We start from the raw sequence: 21,436 nt of genomic DNA, 5'->3' as shown, positions 1-21,436 counted from the left end.
TTAACACTTCACATACTTTGATTCTATCCTTCTGTTAATACAGCCTTGGACTCTGTTGGCCTTTTTGGCAGCTGCAGCGCACTGCTGGCTCATATTTAATCATAAAACTTTTAATGCTACAGTTGTTGGAAGTTCCCTGTGAGGAAGGGGCAAGTTATTGAAACAGAGCTCTTCTCTTCAGTGAATATCATTCCAAGAGCTTCATTAGGAAACACAACTGATAGCCTGCAATGTGATTATTTCCTAGCTCAAATGTGTACATAAATAAAGACACCTCAGTGCTCTTTGTGGAATCTTAATTAGTTTTTTTAAAACACAAAATGAAGAATTACTTTTTCTCTTCTGACACACAACCAAGTTCTCAATTTAATTTTCCAAAATGTTTTTGCCATTACTGTTGCTACTACTGCTGCTGAATCCATTTGAACAGTAGCCAGATTTACAAGGAGCATTTGAGGTTGATTAAAGTAACTTCAGTACTGAAAGGATTATATCTTACTATGCTTAGCGTGTTGCTCCAGATTTATATATAATAAATACTATTTTATTCTCAATATTCTTATCGTCTTTTGCACATAATTCTAAGCTTCCTTTAAAAACTGAGATACACAAATTTTGGCAATTGTTCTGGAGACCCCAGATACTATTTGGCGCTATCTAGTCTCTGGAGGTAAGTAAGTAGTTTCTTTTAAAATGTCTAGAAAGACTTTGTCCAATCTTTCTTTTCCTACTGTTAAAAGTTTCCTACTGTTACAGATATGAATACTCTTTGGTATATTATTAACTTTTAGATGAAAATGAAATAGAGTAACCCAAGTAGTGGGAATATATGGTTTTCCACACCTTTAAATTAGGTTTTTTTTCTAGATATGACTGATTCTATATTAAGTCAGAAAAGAAAAGAAAAGGATCTTTTGTATTATCTTCATGATAACTATGAAAAATGTACATAATTAATTAAGGCTTTCTCTTATATAATTGATTTGTAAAAATATTTGGTTCTTTAAAAGATTCATTTTTCACCCCTGGCAGAACTGAAATCAAAGTAAAAGAATAATCACATGTAAAGAGGAAAATATGTTTTAGATACACACTTTTGCCATGCAGAAAACATCACACAATACAAATATGGAAGCATCAGAAAGAAATGATTGTGACTCGAATTATCCCTTACTGCTTTAAAAAAAATCTAAAATCCAAATTTCAACATATTAACTCTTTAAAAAAAATTCTTATCTGATTTATCTTCAATACTGTCTGTATGGATGTTCTAAAAAATAGCAAGAAGTTAGGAGTGCTGTTATGGAATATTTCCCACCTCTTTTTACTCAAATTATTGTTTTCAGAATTTGACCTCATCTAAATGGCATCTCTTTTCAACCAATTTGAGAAAGCAGATATAAGTGAAAGAAAAGCTTTCTTGACTTTTTTTTCCTTCAGAAAAAAAATAGTCTCCCTAATGCCGCTGTCAGGCCTGCAGCCATATTCCCTTTTGGATCTTTGGCCTGCCATATTTTCTATTATTCTACTTGTTGTTTCTATTGGTGGGGGGTATGGAGTGGAATGCTATGTAGCCAAAGTAAAATTCCTTTCTAGAATCCAAGGTCATCCTTTGTCTCTACACCTCTGCACTTGACTGGAACAGGAGGAGTGGAACTGCCAGCATGGCAGTGGAAGATTGGACCATGTGATGGATCTGTGGGTGTGGGGGCAAGGTCTTGAACTTTCAACTGGGTGGGGTAAACCAAGAAGCTTCAGATTCGGGTTTCCCCCCAGATGAGCCAACATGACTCTCTTAATAAATTGGAACTTTGAGCATTACTTTGCCTTGAACTCTGATTTAATTTTGGATGCTATTTGGAACCCTGACAGCCAAATTTGCAGCATAAATTTATAGTTTTTCATGTGTCTTTTGCTAGAATTATGGAATGGGCTGTTTATTTCCTGGTATTATCTTATCCAGTCTGAATGTCACTTCACTCTATACTTTGAAGTATCACTGAAAAGTTTTTTCCCCTTTTTTCCAAGTTTCAGATTAAACATGTAACTGAATTAACTGAATGGAATGGACAAATAGTAGGATGCAGTAAGACACAATCAGTTTTACTTATGAATGTTCTTTAGGGGCTTGAAATTTATTAATATTTAAGGTTTTTTTATTTTTGAATGAACACAAAGACAAAATACACTCACAAAAAGACAAAACCATCTTCCATTACAAGTTGTAGAAAGTGTTTCAATTGATTACAAAAACTTCTGTGCATCCCTTCCACAGTCATCACCTACAATTCATATCAAATCATATATTTTAAATCAAATATATATATATATATATATATATATATATATATATATATATATATATATATATATATATATATATATATATATATATATTACTATCACCATACCTCTGTGCAGTGGTTAAATGCAGCACCGCAGGCTACTTCAGCTGACTGCAGTTCTGCAGTTTGGCTGTTCAAATCTCACCAGCTCAGGGTTGACTCAGCCTTCTATCCTTCCGAGGTGAGTAAAATGAGGAACCGGATTGTTGTTGGGGGCAATATGCTGACTCTGTAAACCGCTTAGAGAGGGCTGAAAGCCCTATGATGGCTATAATTGTTTTTACGTCCTTTTATATAAAATAGTCCAGATTTAAAGCAAAACCACATAATGGCATTTCATTAGCTCTTCCCAATATCATCCTAACCCTAACCTAACATTACATCTTTATAACATGTTCTAAATAAAAATTGGTTATATTTAATAGCAGAGTTTCTAAACCTCCTTTCGTAATCACCATTTGCACTTTATATCAAATTTCCACTTATAAAACCAGTACATGGTTGTATGTACATGCATTATTATCATTATCAATCAATTATTTAACTATATCCATTATGACTTCATTTTTATACATAATGCTCTAAATTTAACCAAATTTGACTTACTTTTTATTATAAGCTTTCATTACATCAACCTATGTCTTTCCAGTAATAATGCAGTCTTATGTCTCTTGCCATTTGTGGCATTAGTATTCTGGTTATCTCCTTAGTAAGTTTTGTATGGACTTCTCTTCTCAACTTATTGCTTATTGCATATCTTGTATAAGCTCGAAACCCTCCATCTGCTCCTTCAATCAGCTTATCATTGGTTATCACTAGTGCTACTGACAAGATTTTTCTCCTTAGTTCCATCAATTCTTCTCTCTTTTCTTCTTCTATACTTTGAAATCTGGGGTAGTGCTCCAGTCTATCTATCTCCCTTTTCCATATTCCACTCTTTCCATTTCCAGCCACGCTCAGTTAACTGTCAGTATCAACAATTTTCTTGTCTCTTTGTTTATTTTTTCCTTCAGTTTTTAGAGCTCTTACCTCCACTTTCTTCATTTGATGAACATCCTCAATTTTTCCATCAAATTTTACTGTTCTATGATCTATGTTCTCCAATTTCTTCTCAATTTTCTCTGTTACTTCTAATAACTTTTGAATTTCAAACATAATCTTTTGCAATGTTATGGTTTCTTTTTCATGTTGCACCATTCTTCCAACTTGTAAACACTGTCACTCTGGCATTCAAAACTTTTTATTAAATTTAAATCAAGTAAATTTATAATCTTTCAAGACAAGGCTTTGTTTTCACTCCACCCCAACTGCCAATAAAGCTCCCGAAGAGCATCTGTATAAACAACCCATGCTCTTATCACAATCACTCTCTGTAAACAAGCTGAAGAATGTTGAAATGCAAAGTCAAATGATCAAAGAGAGAAAAAAAACAATATCTCCAAGCCTTCCAAGTCTCCAGCCTCCAAGTGGCAGTGTTACTTCCTTTCCCTTTGTTATTACAGCCTTCTTTGTATTCCTTTTATATCTTCTTTATATTCCAGGCTTAATGAAAACAAAATTCTTAAATGGAGCATAAAACCATCCAATCCAGCATTATAAAAATAAGGAAAAAGATTTTAATCCATAGGTATAAAAAAAGAATATAAAAAGTAGAAGAAAAACTAATCTGTTCAATTTAAAGAATAGGAGACATTTGCAAAAGTTCCATCCATAAAAGAAAATTTTTAAAAAAGGATAACACACTGTCTAATGTAGCTTAATTTCGCCACTTGTTCTCTTCTGTTTTCAAATTTAATTTAGCTTTATTTTTGGCGGGTAGTCTCTTTTATAAGATTACAATTTCCTCACCAGATGGACACACTTTCTCTTTCCATTTTCCTCCTGTTCCGGAACTGTCCCAACTTTAGCAGCTTTAATGGCTGCACTTCTGTCGCCGGCAGAAAGAGATTTTCCTGGATCAATCAGGGACTTTGTGGTGTCCCGGAGATCAGTAGGACATAGTCTTCCCTGTCACCATCTCTTTGGGATGGTTTAGGTCCAAAAGGACCGTCCAGCGGCAAAAGTATTGACTGCGATGTCAGCTCCTCCTCCCAATATTTAAAGTGAATATTGATTACACAAAAGAGTCTTAAGTCCACATATGCAGTTTTCTCAGACTCTAGTTTTTGTAAGCACTGCAGATTTATTTGACCACACAGCAGTGATCAAATGGCTAACCAGAGACAATGTGATACATGAATAAAATAACAACAATTAAGCTAGCAGATGTATTTAGCACCACATAAAAGCACATATTATTACCATCCCAATAGTTAGCAAGAGCAGGTAAGATGCAACAATGTGAAGAAAAGGGTAAAAGCATCTAGAACAGTGATGGCTAACTTTTTTTCCTTGGGTGCCAAAAGCACACGCAAGTGCTCTGCCCGCAGCCATAATGCAATGCCCCTCCCACGTGCCCCACCCCCTGCAAATCCACACCAAGGCACATGCACGGCGACCCCCCATGGATGCTTGCCCCATGGATGCATGTGCAACAGAGGTGGGTTCCTACCAGTTCGCACCTATTCGGTAGAACCGGTTCATCAAATCTACCGAACCGGTTAGAAGAGGTTCCACCAATGGACCTGGAAAGCAGGCCATACCTAAAGAAGAGGTTCCAAAAGTTTTTGAAACCCACCACTGGTCCTTGGATATGATTATTCTACACTATCATGCTCATATTTATAAAACTCAGTGCCTCTGTGAAAGGTAAGGATGACTACTGCGTTTGTGGTGCAATCAGAACATTGCCTGTGTTGAAGTTGTTTTAACGCAAACCAAAGATGCCTTTTAAAAAACAAGTTTACATCATATTCTTATGCATGCCAGTGCTGTGTGTGAGGTAATTTAAGGTGGTTCTGACATGTGTCGTCGGCATCTTCATATCCGGTCACATGGGCCACTCCCATCTGGTCACATGGGCAGCAAGCCACTCCCACAAAGGAGGCCACACCTACAGAGTAGGTTCTAACAATTTTTGAAACCCACCACTGATGTGCAACATCCTCCCTTTTGGTCTCACATCCCAAAACAGCTCTGGGGAGGGAGGGGAAGCCTCTCATCCTAAAACAGCACTGGGAGGCTTCTCAAAACAGTGCTGAGAGGGGGAATCTCCAGAGATCTGGGAAGGCATGGGCTGCAGAAAGTGAGGAGAAAGGTATGCACGTGCCTCTCCCACCTGCAGGGTAAACCAAAAATCAGGTGGCCAGCATGAGGCGTGCGTGTTGGGCAACGGCTCACGTGCCCACAGAGTGGGCTCCATGTGCCACCTGTGGCATGCGTGCCATAGCTTCACCACCATGACTCTAGGACCACAAGGGCTAGTTTAAAATCATCATCTCCTCCTCCTCCTCCTCCTCCTCCTCCTCCTCCTCCTCCTCCTCCTCCTCCTCCTCCTCCCCCTTCTCCTTCTTCCCCACCTCCTCCTCCTTCTCTTTCTCTTTCTCCTCCTCGGTCTCCTTCTTTGCCTCCTCCTCCTTCTGCATTGTTAAAATAAATTCTTATGCCAAACTATTTTTCTTTTTCAGATGTTATTACAGAAGTTAAGGAGACTTTTCAGCCATGGGCAAGAGAGGGTTTTGTCTAGATTTCTCTGCTCTTCAGATATAGGCAGCAGGGATGCCTTCAGAGTAATCAATTTGCAAGTTCTCAAATAGGATTTACAGCCTTGTAGATCCAAGCACACTCACTTCCTTCCTCAGGAAGGCCCTCAATATATGCAGTACAGTGCAAGAGTCTGAGAAAGTCATGTCAGAGCTCTTTTCTGTGACCTTTGAGAAATCATGAAGGATGTGTGCAGTGCTAAAGGACTGGAGAAGAACATATGTTGCTCTAGTCTTTAAGAAATATAAAAATAAGGTGCCTGACCTGTTAATACCAACAAAGCGTTGGAACAAATTATTAAGCGATCAATTTGTGAGCTCTCAGAAAATAATGCACTGCTTGGCAAGAGCCAGTGCTGGTATACAAAGAATAAATAATGTTTCTCCCAACTTGATCTGCTTTTGATACAGTTACTTTAGTTCAACATAGGAATGATTACTGTACCTCTTAAGTCTGTAAAGCATTTCAGAGTTTCTATGAGATTCTGACAGAGCAGATCGCAAATGGTGGATTGGATACAGACTGGTTGAACTATCATATTTAGCAAATATATGTCAATGTTTCTGCATCAAACTGGAAGATCCCACTGGATTCTGTTTTAGGCTCTAACCTAATCAGCATATTTACAAATAAGGTGTTATAAATATGATTACCAGGTTTCAGGATAACATATAGGGAAAATAATAAACACCTTAAGTGAAAATATCAAAATTCAGGAGGATTTTGTAAACATGGAACAATAAGGAGACACAAGTGAGATGAACTTCAGTGAGGAGAAATGTGATGTCCTATCTCTGAGAAGGAAAAATCAAAGCATGATTATAAGATAGATAGGATAGACCCATGTTGGCGAACCTATGGCACACAGACACGCAAAGTCTTATCTGCTGGCATACGAGCTGTCACCCAGCTCAGCTCCAACGTGCATGCATGCATAACCTCTCAAAGGCCAGATGATTTTTGGGTCTCTGTCGCACATGAGGAAAATGCGTGTGCATGCATCGGGGATTGTGCATGCATGCATGAGGGAAGGGAGAGCACTAGGGGGATGGCACTCCCATGCCCTGTTTTTGGTCCCAGGAGGTTTCAGGGAGGCCTGCTAGGCCCAAAACAGGGTGTAGGAGGGTTGCGTACACTTGCATGGGGTGGCGGGGAGCGCAGGAGGGTTGTGCACCCATGTGCTTGGGCAGAGTGCATGGAGAATGTCACACACACATTGCATTATGGGTGTGGGCACGCGGGTGCCAGTGGTGGATTGCCAATTTTTTTACTACTGGTAAAAACGACACTTCTGCACATGTGTAGAAATGTCCAGGTGTGTGGGTGGACCTCCCGTTGCTGCTACTACCGTTTTGTGTGATCCGGGCGGAACCGGGAACAACCCACCTCTGGCATACACGCTATTGCGTGCATGCATGCTTTCAGCATGTGAGGACAAAACGGTTAGCCATCACTGGGAAAGATCATACTGAGCAGCATTTATAAAAGCATTTATATTTATAAAAAGAATATTTATTTATTTATTCATTCATTCATTAAAATTGTATGACTGCCTACCTCACCTAAGTGAGTTTGGGTAATTTACAATGGTTAAAAAAAGAAAAAGAGCAATTCAATAAAAAAGTTAAAACCAACATAGAAACATCTAAAACACCAGGAACCACTTACAAAACTGATCAGTGGCCTTGTGCCAAGCTCAACAAAGCCAATGTAAAAGCAATTGAAGTTCCAAAGGGCAGATGCCAGGGCAGAAAGTGCTCTGTTCATGGGTTTTAACAGATGACACTTCTGCATGGGATATTAAACTGTAATGAAAGAACTTTATTGTCAAGATAAGTCATAGTTTATCTCAATTTTGCAACCAGTTCTGAGTAGAGAGTTTTAGGAAGGATATCGAAAAACTAAAATGGTCTCATAGGACAATCACCAAAATAAAGAGCTTGAAAGGAAAATAAAATTCTACGGCATTAGGTATGTATCACTTGGAGAAAATAGACTGTGGCATGATAACTTTTTTCAAGTATCTGAAGGGTATTTAAAATCATTTCAGAAGACAGGAGAACAACGGCTTTCAATACAGTGAAAAAAATGTTGATTGGGTATCGAGAAAAAATATTTTAGCAAGAAGAGCTGTTCAAGAATGGATGACACTCAAGAAATAGTAGACCTTGGAGACCTTCAAATAGAAGCTTGCATGATGATCTGTCTGGAATGCTGCTGTAGAAGATTCCTATGTGGGGCATGAAAGTAGATTTCAAGGTCCCTTCAAATCTTTCCTTTCTATGATTCTGTGACTTTAAAAAATATCAGACTGCTGTAGTAATATCCATTACATTAGCCAAGGGTATCTGCAGGATGCGATTTAAAAAGTCAAGATGGCAACCATGACAAAATGACAAACATAAAAACCAAGTGGAGCTTTAATTGTATCATCACAACCACATCTTCATTTTTTTTACTACACTCCAAGGAAATCCCTGACCTCAGTGGTATTACCCTGTGCTTCTAAGGTAGAAAAGCTGGAATGGAAAAAAAAAAAGGAAAATGTCTACCTCATGCAAAGAAAGAATACTCCCTTAACCATGCAGTATTTAATAAGCAATGATCCCCTGCTCAACTGTAACCAGTTCAATGGGTCTCTTGTCCAATAGCTCAATTAGATATTGTATGTTTCATACATCTGATGACCTATCTCCCAAGATAAGGTTAAAATAACACACATAAAGAATAGGATTGAAAAGTAAAAGGATTCAAAGGGGATTACATTTTATTCTGAATTGGAGATACAGTAGCATTAAAATGTAAAGGTAAAGGTTCCACTCACCCATATGTGCTAGTTGTTCCCAACTCTAGGGGGCAGTGCTCATCTCCGTTTCAGAGCTGAAAGAGCCAGCACTGTCCGAAGATGTCTTCATGGTCATGTGGCCAGCATGACTAAACGCCAGAGGTGCACGGAACTTTGTTACCTTCCCACCGAAGTGGTCCCTATTTTTCTACTTGCATTTTTACATGCTTCCAAACTGCTAAGTTGGCAGAATCTAGGACAAGTAATGGGAGCTCATTTTGTTATGCGGAGCTACAGATTTGAACTGCTGAACTGCCAACCCTCTGATCAACAAACTCAGCATCTTAGCCACCGAGCCACCGTGTCCCTTACAGTAACGTTAAAAATGGTCAAATGCAGGATATGCTAATCAACAGATATTAAGGAAACTGGTAAAATCTTCATTCACACAGAAAAACAATACTAAGTACTTTCAGAACAGTGCACCCTACTCCATTTTCCACCTCTGCATCCATAAATTTTATCAGCTTGTTGTAGCTGAATTCATAAGATCGCAATCTAATTCTTGAGAGTAACCCATGCTGAATTTAATGGTATATCTTGGCAGATAGAAATGGGATTGGAATGCATTCGGGCCATTTTAATCACCTGTATATCGTGTAAAATTTAAAAGTGGAAAAAAAAAGCTTTTCCCCCTGTCTTGGCAATGGATTTCCTTCTTGTACTGTCTATACATTTTTCTAGGCTCTCCCCAGTCTTCTTTGCCATTGCCATCTTCCCTCTGTTGTTATTCAAGTTTCCTTTAAACAGGATGCTCCCAAATAGTTCTGGGTCTATTTTGTTATTGCAGTAGAAGAATTGAAGATCCTTTCTCCCATGCCGAGGTTACTATAGATCAGACTGAATACATAAACTGTAAATCACCAGAAAAGAGGGGGAAACAAAACAAAGACATAATTTCAAGTGATGCAGTCAGTATCCCGTGTAGTTAGATTCAGATTGATGAGGCCTCCCATTTACAAGCTACCTACTGTTTTTGTCATAGGACAAATGGTGAATGAGGGACTTGTGGGATAAGCCAGATGACACAGTTGTCAGAACTTGCTATTCTGTGCAAAACATTACTTTTTCTACCATTTTGCTTTTTTTAATTCCCCATGCCCTATACTTTTGATGAAGGCTTATTGAGTTATTGATTGGTAAAAGGAGAAACATTAGGTTGATTGTTGTCTTTTCTAATTCTGTACTTCGTTTATATGCTGCAATTAAAAGCTGCAAGGCAACAGTTTCTAATCTAATGTCTTCCAGATAAATGGCAACTAAAGCTAATAGAATTCCCAGCCAGTACAGCCAATTTGCCCCAATCTTTCTGTAGGGTACTGGTGTGAAAAAGATCAGTCATTAGAAACTATGCTTTTTAATCTTGCTAGATTTTTCATTTCAGATATTTTATCTAGCGTACCCAGCTTACTTTCATGTGAAATTTCCTACCATGCAGAAATTGTGCTTTCAGGGAAAAAAGGTTCAACATATGTTTAATGTTTGGGTAATCCAGCAAAACTGACTGATTCATTCATCAATATTCAAAATGGCTATATGTTCTTTGCAACTGTGAAATAACCAAATAGTTTGGAATGGAAAGGGGGGCGGAAGCTCTATTGGGTGGAAAACGATTGCTGTTAATCATTAAAAGTGTTAGATGAAATGATACTGCTTGTAAACTCAGAGAACAGAGAGCTCAAGTGTGCAATTTAGACCAATGTTTTTCCCCAAGTCTATTATTATATTTTATTTGTCCATTGCACAGTTTCACGTGGATGGCTATGTTAATAGCATCATTTCAAGAGTGGAAGCAGAGCCTGAAAATCAACACAATTTGCTGCCCTGACAAAAAGGAAATTTATGTTAGACCCCAGTAGGATTTCTGCAATCATGAAACCGGTGTTTTAGTCTTCCATTTGAAGTGTATGGTGATAAACAGATATTGAGCAAAAGTGAAATAATTTGGGAAACATGATCATTTGAGGTGGGATAAGGTTGCAAACTTCAGGTCAACCAAATGGAAGCCTTTGGACTAGTTTTCACATAGAATCTCATAATTCTCCTGAAACAAACTCCTTCAATCATATAAATGGCAGAGCCACTTTTCAAGCAAATATATATATATATATATATATATATATATATATATATATATATATATATATATATATATATATATATATATATATATATATATATATATATATATATATATATTAAAAATATGTTACGAGTATTTTCTCTGTGATAACAACAATATTCAGAGTAAACTCAATGTTTTTGTAATTATAATATCTGGATTTAATTTGAAAGACTCCTCAGATCTCTGCTTTCACAATTTTGTCACAAGAAAAGTGACTTTATGTTTTTTCCCATGTGACGCAAGAAGATTAAGACAAAATGACCTAAACTTTGCAAACATTGAATTGAATTGAATAGGTTTATTTATAGGCCGCCCTTTTCCCTGAGGGGACTCAGGGCGGCTAACAACTTATAAGGAGGGGGGATACAGACAGTAACATATAACATAACACATAATTAAAAAGTAAACAACATTCATCCAACATTCAGGTGGGGGCGGATCAAATCTTTACCCCCAGGCCTGGCAGGATAGCCAGTTCTTGAGGGCTGCGCGGAAGGTCTGAAGGGTGGTGAGGGTACGAATCTCCACGGGGAGATCGTTCCAGAGTGTCAGAGCTGCCACTGAAAAGGCTCTCCTCCGCGTAGTAGCCAGCCGGCACTGGCTGGCAGATGGCACTCGGAGGAGGCCTAATCTATGAGATCTAATCGGTCTAGAGGAGGTAATCGGCAGGAGGCGGTCTCCCAAGTACCCAGATCCACTACCATGGAGGGCTTTATAGGTGGTAAGAAGCACCTTGAAGCGCACACGGAGATCAACAGGTAGCCAGTGCAGCTCGCGGAGGATAGGTGTTATGTGGGTGAACCGAGGTGCACCCACAATCACTCTCGCGGCCGCATTCTGGACTAGCTGAAGTCGCCGGATGCTCTTCAAGGGCAGCCCCATGTAGAGCACGTTGCAGTATTCCAGCCTAGAGGTCACGAGGGCGCGAGTGACTGTTGTGAGTGCCTCCCGATTCAGGTAGGGTCGCAACTGGCGCACCAGGCGAACCTGGGCAAATGGCCCCCTGGTCACAGCCGACAGGTGGTGATCAAAGGTCAGCTGTGGATCCAGAAGGACTCCCAAGTTGCGAACCCTGTCTGAGGGGTGTAAAATTTGGCCCCCCAGCCTGAGTGATGGAATGCTAGCCAAATTGTTGGGAGGGAAACACAACAGCCACTCGGTCTTTTCTGGGTTGAGTACAAGCTTGTTAGCCCGCATCCAGTCTCTAACGGCCTCAAGACCCTGGTTCATCACGTCCACCGCTTCATTGAGTTGGCACGGGGCGGACAGATACAGCTGTGTATCATCCGCATATTGATGGTATCTTATCCCGTGCCTCCGAATGATCTCGCCCAGCGGTTTCATGTAGATGTTGAATAGTACGGGGGACAGGACCGACCCCTGCGGCAGCCCATATGTTAGGGGCCTCGTGGTCGATCTCTGTCCCCCGACCAACACCGACTGCGACCTGTCCGAGAGGTAGGAGGAGAACCACTGCAAAACAGTGCCTCCCACCCCCACCTCCCGCAGTCGTCGCAGAAGGATACCATGGTCGATGGTATCGAAAGCCGCCGAGAGGTCAAGAAGAACCAAGATGGAGGGATGGCCTCCATCCCTGGCTCTCCAGAGATCATCGGTCAATGCGACCAAAGCGGTTTCTGTGCTGTAGCCAGGTCTGAAGCCGGACTGGAAGGGGTCCAGGTAGTCGGCTTCCTCCAAGGACCGCTGAAGCTGGTAGGCCACCACCTTCTCAACAACCTTCCCAATAAAGGGGAGGTTGGAGACTGGAAGGTAGTTGTTAAGTACAGCTGGATCCAAAGATGGTTTCTTCAGGAGGGGTCTCACCACCGCCGTTTTAAGTGCGGCGGGGAAGTGCCCCTCCCGAAGCGAGGCGGTAATAACCGCTTGGATCCAGCTCCGTGTCACCTCCCTGCTGTTAGCAACCAGCCAGGAGGGACACGGGTCCAGTACACAGGTGGAGGCACTCACAGCCCTCATGGCCTTGTCCACGTCCCCGGGGGTAACGTCCTGAAACTCAAACATTTTCTTTTACTTAAGTTTTTATTTTTGTTCATTTTTAAAACTTATCTGGCTCATAGGAAGAGTCAGAAAGTTGAGACTACCTGTTCCAATGCTATCATCAGCCATATTTCAAAAGGACCTCGGTCCAGTTTCCACAAGAAACGTGCTCCTATCATTACGGGGGAATTCTGGAGAAGAAGTCATGAACTGAAGACACCTCTGCAGATAGTGGAGCTGATGACCACAGTAGAACAAAGAACTGGTCAGCAGACCAGCTCTATTTCTCTCCAGACAAGGATAGGACTTAAGATCATCCACAAGTGCTCCTCGGGAGGAGACCCTAAGAGAGTACCCTCTAGTTGGTTTAGAGCTCTGGGTAACATCTTGTTCAAAACATGTTTTGTTCCTTCAAAAGGACACTAAGTTTGCAAACTTTCTTTTCTAATCACTTCAAAAAAATGCTTGTTAACTGCTTTTCAGCTCTTAGAACGTTTGGACTGAGGAGTTAATTTCAATCCTTAGCAAAAAACAAAACAAAACAAAACAAAACAAAACCTTTTAACCAGACAGTTAAGAATCAATTTTTGACTCAACTCTGCTACATGCTACCATCTGATGTTGTAGCTTGTAATACAGTTTCCATGCAATTCAACATGGAATGGCATTTCAGCATGTCCAATGTTTAGTATAATTGCATGGATTCCATTCAGGTTGTATGAAACTGAATACCATCCATGTGCAAAAAAGAACAAACATGTCCACTTAAAGGCTACAACTGTCTTCTAATGGGCAATAACTACTGTGACTTTATCTTCTTGATATTCAGATGACTATGAAAGAATCTTTTAAGCATTACCAGATACCTTATCCCACGACACAGATGATGGAAAAAGTTAGCAAATGTTGGGTGGAGTTAAAGAGCATAAAACTTTGCACCTATGAAGTCTGCGAATCAACTGCAAGATATAATACCAGCACTGAATACACTCAAACACTGGAAGGTATGTTTCCACAGTAAACAAGAAAGATACTGGATTATTTAAAAAAAAGAAAAGAAAAGAATTATGAATTGTCCAGGAGACATACATAAGGATGCCTACGGAATATGTTGTGCTAGCAGTGTGTCTTGTCATCTTTCTCTGGCATCCTCGATTTTACAAATACTACATTTCCCCTGCTTTCTGTTTGCATTTCAATTTATGCCTCTTGTAATGCCCAATATAAAAAAATACTGCAGAACTATCTTGTGCAGATAGAAGTAATCAACCTGAAACAAAGAACATGGACACTTGATCCAAACTAGAAGTTTTGCAAAGTCAAAGGAATCCAAAAATAATTAAGCAGAAGCTTTTTAATGGCTTGGCAAGAGTCCAGTGGATTAAAACTCTTTTCCTGATGATTTGTTATCGTGACACTGAACGATAACAAGTGCCAGGAAATTGGCAGGGTGTGTGTGTATGTGACCCGAGGTGTGGCCGAAATCATTTCTCAGAATAAAAGGAGATGCCAGGGGAAAACTAGGAACGGAGATTGCAGAGGGAAGAACCAAATAGGATCAATTTCTCTCCCAGCGATGGCAGACATTTCATATTAGGAAAATCCCTGTGTGGGAAAACCTAGACCCAGGGTGGGCCATATATTGTTTAGTGGAAAATATGCTAAGTAGAGAAAAGGCTGCATTTCAACTAGCTTAGCTAAAATAAATCTACAGTATCTGCATAATTTTGTTGAGATTTACTTGTTCTCTAGGGTTTCACCATTAATTTTATTCTGAAAATAAAAGATTACACTGCATAACAGAGGCAAATCACTTACTGTTTGGAAAGTAATCCAGCAATGTTTACACAGGATGTTTATCCCACTGCAGTCAGACCTGAACATGTATTCATGCGAGTTGTGCTAATTGGAATACATTCAATGAATTACATTTCTAATCCTTGGTATAACTAATGGGACATTGAAATAACAATCCAGCTCCTGGGTATCTGGGAGCAAGTTCCACCAAATTTAGTGGTTTTTCCTTAGAAGACAATATATACATAAGATTGAAGTGTGAAATATTTCTTCTTAGACCTGTTTTCAACAACATTGATCTCACTTAACTCTTTAACAATAGTAGTGAAATATTTTATCTTGGTTACAATCTTGATGGGGATCTACCAAAAACCTCAGAAGAACTTGATCAGAAGAATACATAACCTGAGTTTTTATCTCTTAGAACATAGAATAATAGAGTTGGAAGGGACTTCAGAGGGTCTTCTAGTCTAATTCCCTACTCAAGCAGGAGATCCTATATCATTTCAGACAAATGGTTGTCCAGTCTCTTTTTGAAAGCCTGCAGTGATGGAGCACCCACAAATTCTGAAGGCAAATTATTCCATTGGTTAATTGCTCTAACTGTTAGGAAATTTCTCCTTAGTTCTAGGTTGTTTTGTCTCTTTGGTTAGCTCTCAACCATTGTTTCTTGTCTTGCCTATTAGTGTTTTGGAAAATAGTTTGACCCCCTTGTCTTTGTAGGAGTTCCTCAAATTTTGGAATACTGCTATCATGTCTACCCTTAGTCTTTTGTTTCATTACACTAGACATACCCAGTTTACATAATTGTTTTTCATATATGTTAGCCTACAGACCTCTAATCATTTTGGTTGCTCTTCTCTGCACTCTTTCCAGAGGCTCAACATTTTTTTTTGTATTGTGGTGGCCAGAACTGGACGCAGTAGTCCAAGTTGATCTTACTAAGGCTTCAACATGCACACACACACACACACACACATACACAGAGAGACAGACAGACAGACAGACAATAACTCCTGCAAAGCATAGGAGTAACTCTAATACTTCTTCTAATGTTCTCAAACAAAATCACCAGAATTAATATTGAAGAAGGAAAAAATTATTGAACAAACCGCGGGACAGGTTTAAACGACTTGTACTATATTTAGTTTATTTAATTATAATTACATTGAAACATAAACAGTGTCCCACAATTTAGAGGAACGTATTCTTTGGAACACCGTGCAATTTGTGCTCCTTGACGAAAATGATGCACTTTATTTTCAGATTGACTTTTTTGTATTAAGTGGTTTTTCTTAGATCATATACTTAGTAAATCTTTTGGACTTTGATGCCATATATTCAATAAATGTCTGTCTTCTACTCTTCCTCTTTCCTTAACCCATCTTTCTAGATTAGCAGCAACTGCATCTAGGGGTTGTATGTGTGAAAGAGTGGTATCTATAGCTGTTTGAATAACATTTGCAAATGTCATTTGTCTTCAGCTTTAAATTTCACATAGCAATGCTCCCTAAACATACACCAAATAACATTCTTTGATATTGTACAATAAGTCCTCAACAGTCTAAGGAAAAGAAGGGCCAGGCATGTCATGACAGCAGTATTCCAGTATTTGAGGGACTGTCACAAAGAGGAGGGGGTCAATTTATTTTCCAAAGCACCAGAAGGAAATACAAAAAACACTGGATGGAAACTACTCAAGGAGAGAAGCGACAGGAATTAAGCTTCCTAACAGTGAGGATAATTAACCAATGGAACAGCTTATCTTCAGAAGTTGGAGGTTCCTCATCATTGGAGATTTTTAAGAAAAGACTGGACAGCCACTTAACTGAAATGGTATAGAATCTCCTGCTTGAGAAGGGGGTTGGACTAGAAGACCTCCAAAGTCCCTTCCAGGTCTATTCTGATTGATGTATGACCACGATTGAACCCAAAATTTACGTTGCTAAGTGAAACATTTGTTAAGTGAGTTTTGCTCCATTTTACAACTTTTCTTGCCATTGTTGTTAAGTGAATCCTTGAAATTGTTCAGTTAATAATATGATTGTTAAGTGAATCTGGCTTCCCATTGACTTTTGTTGCTAGAAAGCTGAGCACATGATCCCAGGACACTGCAACCATCATAAATATGAACCAGTTGGCAAGCATCTGAATTCTGATCATGTGACTATGGAGATGCTGCAACAGTTGTAAATGTGAAAATGGTCACAAATCACTTTTTTCAGTGTTGTTGTAACTTTGAACGGTCACTAAATGAACTGTTGTAAGTCAAGGGCTACCTGTATTACTAAGGCTATTTCTCTTGCAGTGACCCCATGCCTACTACAGTTAAAATATTATTAATTCAACTAAGTTGAATTCAGATCATGTATTAACTGCTGTCCTTATGTATCTATTCTCAGGCTGACCAAGTTAGTTTCCAACACTTGCTGAAATAGGATGGAAACAGAGCTGATTCTTTTACTTGATATTTATTGAAGGTAGTACCCTAAAAATTAGTATTAGTCATGGGATATGATATATAACAAATATTGTTGCAGAATCTTCCATATTAGTGAATTATCGCAAAGATTTTATGATCTGATGTAACATGAAGCTTGTCATAGTTCAGAAGTTTGTCAGCTGTAGCTTTGGGATCCCAGACAGTCCTCAACAATTGAATCTACATTTTGTCTGATGAAGAGAGAAAGTCTGAAATACATCTATAAATTGAATTAATTTAAATAAATTAATAAAACATTTATTTTAAATTGTGGTTCAACTAGTTTCTTTATCCTGACATGTCTTCTTTTTTGGAGTCAGTCTCAGCAAGTTTTAATCAAGGGAAATGTACCGTATTTTTGGAGTATAAGATGCACCTTTCCCCCCCTAAAAGAGGGTGAAAATTTGGGTACGCCTTATACACTGAATGTAGCCCCATACACCCACCGGGCCCCACCCTTTGGCCTCTGCCTCCCAGCAATTTACCTCTTTTCAGCAAACAGGGGCTTGCAGAGGCTTCAATAAGTGATAGCAATCCCTGCAGTCTCTAACAACTGATGATAGGGAGAAATTGAAAGTCAAACTTGCTGTTTGCTCCACATGACAAATTGCTGGGAGGCAGATTTTTTCTTCTTCTGCTAATCAGGCTGTTTTCTGCAAGGAGGTAAGTCAACAACTATAAATGCCTATAGAATGTTCAAATGGTTAGACTTATTTTTTAAAGACTGCTTTATTATTATTCTAGACCAGGAATGGTGAACATTTTTGGCTCGCATGCCATAAAGGCGAGAGCACAGGGGGATCATGTGCGGGCATGCTGCACCTATAATGCAATGCATGAAACCCCTCCCAGTGTGCATGCATGCATGGAATGCACTCCCCCCATTTTTGCATGCTTTTTTCACCCTCCCCAGGCTCCAGAGGATTTATAGGAGCCTGGGGAGGGTGAAAACAGACTCCCCACCCCAAGAAGCCCCCCCCAAGACTTCAGGGACCTTCAGGAGGCTTCCCTGAAGCCTCCAGTGTGCAAAAAACCCAGCCCTATGGGCAAACCAGAAGTTCGGGAACGGACTTCCAGTTTGCTCATAGGGTTGGTTTAAGCCCTCCGGAGGCTTCAGAGAATCCTCCCGAAGGTCCCTGAAGTCTCCGGAGGGCTTAAACCGACCCTACAAGCAAACCAGAAGTCCGTTCCCGAACTTCCGATTTGCTCATAGGCCCAGTTTTTTGCGCTCTGGAGGCTTCAGGGAAGCTCCTGAAGCCTCCGGAGGGCCTCCAGGGGGGAGGCGGGAGGGGCTCTTTTCACCCCCCCCCCCAGGCTCCTATAAAGCCTTTGGAGCCTGGGAGGGTGAAAAATGGCTTTAAAAAAGCCTGAACTCAACTGGCTAGTGCGCACATGCGTACTGGCCAGCTGACAAGGCAATATCTCGCGTGCCCTGAAAAATGGCTCCACGTGCCACCTGTGGCATGCGTGCCATAGGTTCGCCATCCAGGTTCTAGACAACTTAACAAAATGAAGAGGCTTTTAAAAATAAATGCTTGATCTGAAGAGGCCCAGTGCTATTGTTTTAAAAAGTGCTATTCTTTTAAAATAGCAGAGAATAACTATACTTCCAGAAAGCACATTTTAACAGTGTCTGTACAAGTATAGTCTGAAATATAACACTACAAACAGTGTATAATGTTTGTACTGTTTGTTGCAAGGAGGCAAATTGCTGGGAGGCAGAGGCAGATATTTTTTCCTTGTTTTCCTCCCCAAAATCTAGGTGCGTCTTATACTTCACCGCGTCTTATACTCCAAAAAATATGGTAGCTCTCCTCCTGAAAAGCTTGGGCATCCCAAGAGGATAACTGCTCTCTCCTGCTGCCTTGTTTTTAACATCAATGGAAGGCTTGCTTGTCCTCTTGGGTATTTGTAAGATAACAATTGTCCCAACACCAGGCTGCCTTTGGTCTGCCTTTTAACTAAGCTTGATTGTCAACTGTTGAACTCCCTAGTTTTTATATTGTTTTGGCCTGGAACAGGGGCAACACTTAGCCTATCTTGAATAATCTTGAACCAGGTTAGTACCAAATGGGAGGGTACAGGCAAATGGAAAATGGAAAAATGGAAAAAGGTAACAGCAAATCACTTGCATATTATTGCCAAGAAAATTAATGGATGGGTCCATGAAATCACAAAAAGGCAAGCTTGACTCCAAGGAGCCTGAGTTTCCTTGTGGGAAAAAGTGGGATGAAAATGATAATGGAAAGACTCGGGAAATACAAAAGAGCAGCTTTTGCAAAAGCAGGCTTCTGTAGAAACATGTTCAATGAAAAATCCAGAATCCTTGTCACAAACTCTGAGAGCAACCTTAAATCAACATTTGTCAATTGGTGGATAAAAGGGAAGTTATTATACATTTCACTGTTGACTCACCGGATTATTGTGCATCTGAATAATTAGTTGCTTTACACCATAAAGTGTAGGATGAGCCCAAGGAGAGGGATCTACCCAGTGACGATTTAAATCAAAGCCCATCAAGGAACACCTATGAAAACAAAGACCAGACAATCAGGTTCCAATATATTGTACATGATATAGTTCAAAGCCGACTATGTTACATCCTATGCTCACCACTCTTGGTCAATTCAGCCGTAATAACAGGAATCATTAACTATAAATTATGCTTTACATATTACAGGTTGAAAAACTCCATTAACATTGTTTGTTTAATCTTGACTTTGCATGATGTATAGATCTCTCTGATTGTCATCCTATTATATTATATAAAATATAAATGAAAAAAGTGGAGTGAATCCCACAAACTGATACAGGAATAAGAGAGAATAAACTAACATATTGCCCAGCTAGAAGCAGAAAATGGTTAATACAGAGAGCTATATTAAAAGAAAAATTAAACAGTTTGAAAAATAACTTATACCTCATTAAATTGCTTAACCTTAAGATGCAGTATGAAAACTGTTTACTAAACAGGAAGCCACAATGAAATAATATATATTTACCTTTGGTTGATGGTCTATGACTGTAATAAAGGATGATGATGATGATGATTGTGAATACATGTAGAAAACATTTAAATATCAGTGGCCAATCTATAACACTGGGGTAATAATCCATAATTATGAGTAGAAACTGGAAGTCAACACCCATATCAACATGGAAGCTTTGTTCCTCCAGCATTGCACAGTGTTCTCAAGTCACACAAGTCACTCCTAAGTGCAGAGAATAAATTGCAAAAATTCAGCTGACCACTTGATGGCAATAGGTATAGAATCTTTGTCTCTTTATTGCTATCTAGTGGTCATACACATTTTTGCAGCCCAAATATGACATTGGCAAAGAGTATTATGGACTCTTATTAGAAAGTCAAGTCTACTCATCTAAAACCAATTGGTGACTGGAATTTTAGGAGGGAGTCTATTAATGCTTAAGACTAAGAGAAGATATGATCAGCCCACATTAAACTATAGATTTGTATCCAGGCAGCCCTTAAGCTTCTTAAGTCTATTTCAACCATGCATAGGCACAACTTGATTGTACAAGGGTGACTATGAAAGTGATATTGTTGTTTCAGATGTAAGATTCCTTTAAGATTGTTATAAATGAACATTGAAGAAGAGTTGAACTTATGACTATGAAAGTTACATCTGAAACAATCTTGTACAGTGACAAGGTGCATGTATACTCTGCACTTATGTATAAAATGCCCTGTAAGAAGCAATTCTTATACTCTGCTCTCTAGGTATCATTTTCTCTTGAAAGGGCCCTCAGCTGCCTGCTATTGTTGATCTAATAACATGCCTGAAGATGTGATTTATTTTTAGTTTGCTTATTTTTCTTACTATCCTGCCTTGCTTTCAAGAGTATTCAATCAACAGAAAATCACTGGAACCTCTGACTTTTCTTCTTTTGATTCCGCTGCCTTTTATTTCTTCTACCTACTATATGCCTTAGGAGTTTCTTATAGACCTATTCCCTGAAGGTGAGTGAGATGGAGAAGAATGGACTAAAGGACTTAAAGAAATCCTTTTTCACGGCCATGATTTATTACAAAAAGAACTGTATAGACTCTTCATCTGCTTTGTGAGGAAATGCCAGTTCATTGGATCAGTACTTGGTGAATGCGTAGATAATATCCCACACAACCCCCACAAGTACAAATCCACAACAGCACTTGTGTTAAGGCTTGGAATTTCAAACTA

At 39.4% G+C, this 21,436-nt stretch overlaps 1 protein-coding gene across 2 annotated transcripts in view; it reads right to left on the bottom strand.

The window, feature by feature from the left end:
- The window catches only part of BEND5 (BEN domain containing 5), a 1,240,338-nt gene that overhangs the window by 181,535 nt on the left and 1,037,367 nt on the right, over window positions 1–21,436 (bottom strand). For both annotated transcript variants that reach the window (XM_087719697.1, XM_014070495.2), the window contains one exon: window positions 19,650–19,761. In XM_087719697.1, coding sequence (XP_087575823.1) covers window positions 19,650–19,761 — 112 coding nt within the window. The remainder of the gene's footprint in view (window positions 1–19,649; window positions 19,762–21,436) is intronic.

The sequence above is a fragment of the Thamnophis sirtalis genome, unplaced genomic scaffold (assembly GCF_051295495.1).
Source record: "Thamnophis sirtalis isolate CommonGarterSnake01/CBP01778 unplaced genomic scaffold, rThaSir2_p1.2 scaffold_7, whole genome shotgun sequence".
NCBI lineage: Eukaryota > Metazoa > Chordata > Lepidosauria > Squamata > Natricidae > Thamnophis > Thamnophis sirtalis.
This window is presented reverse-complemented; position numbering and strand designations above follow the sequence as displayed.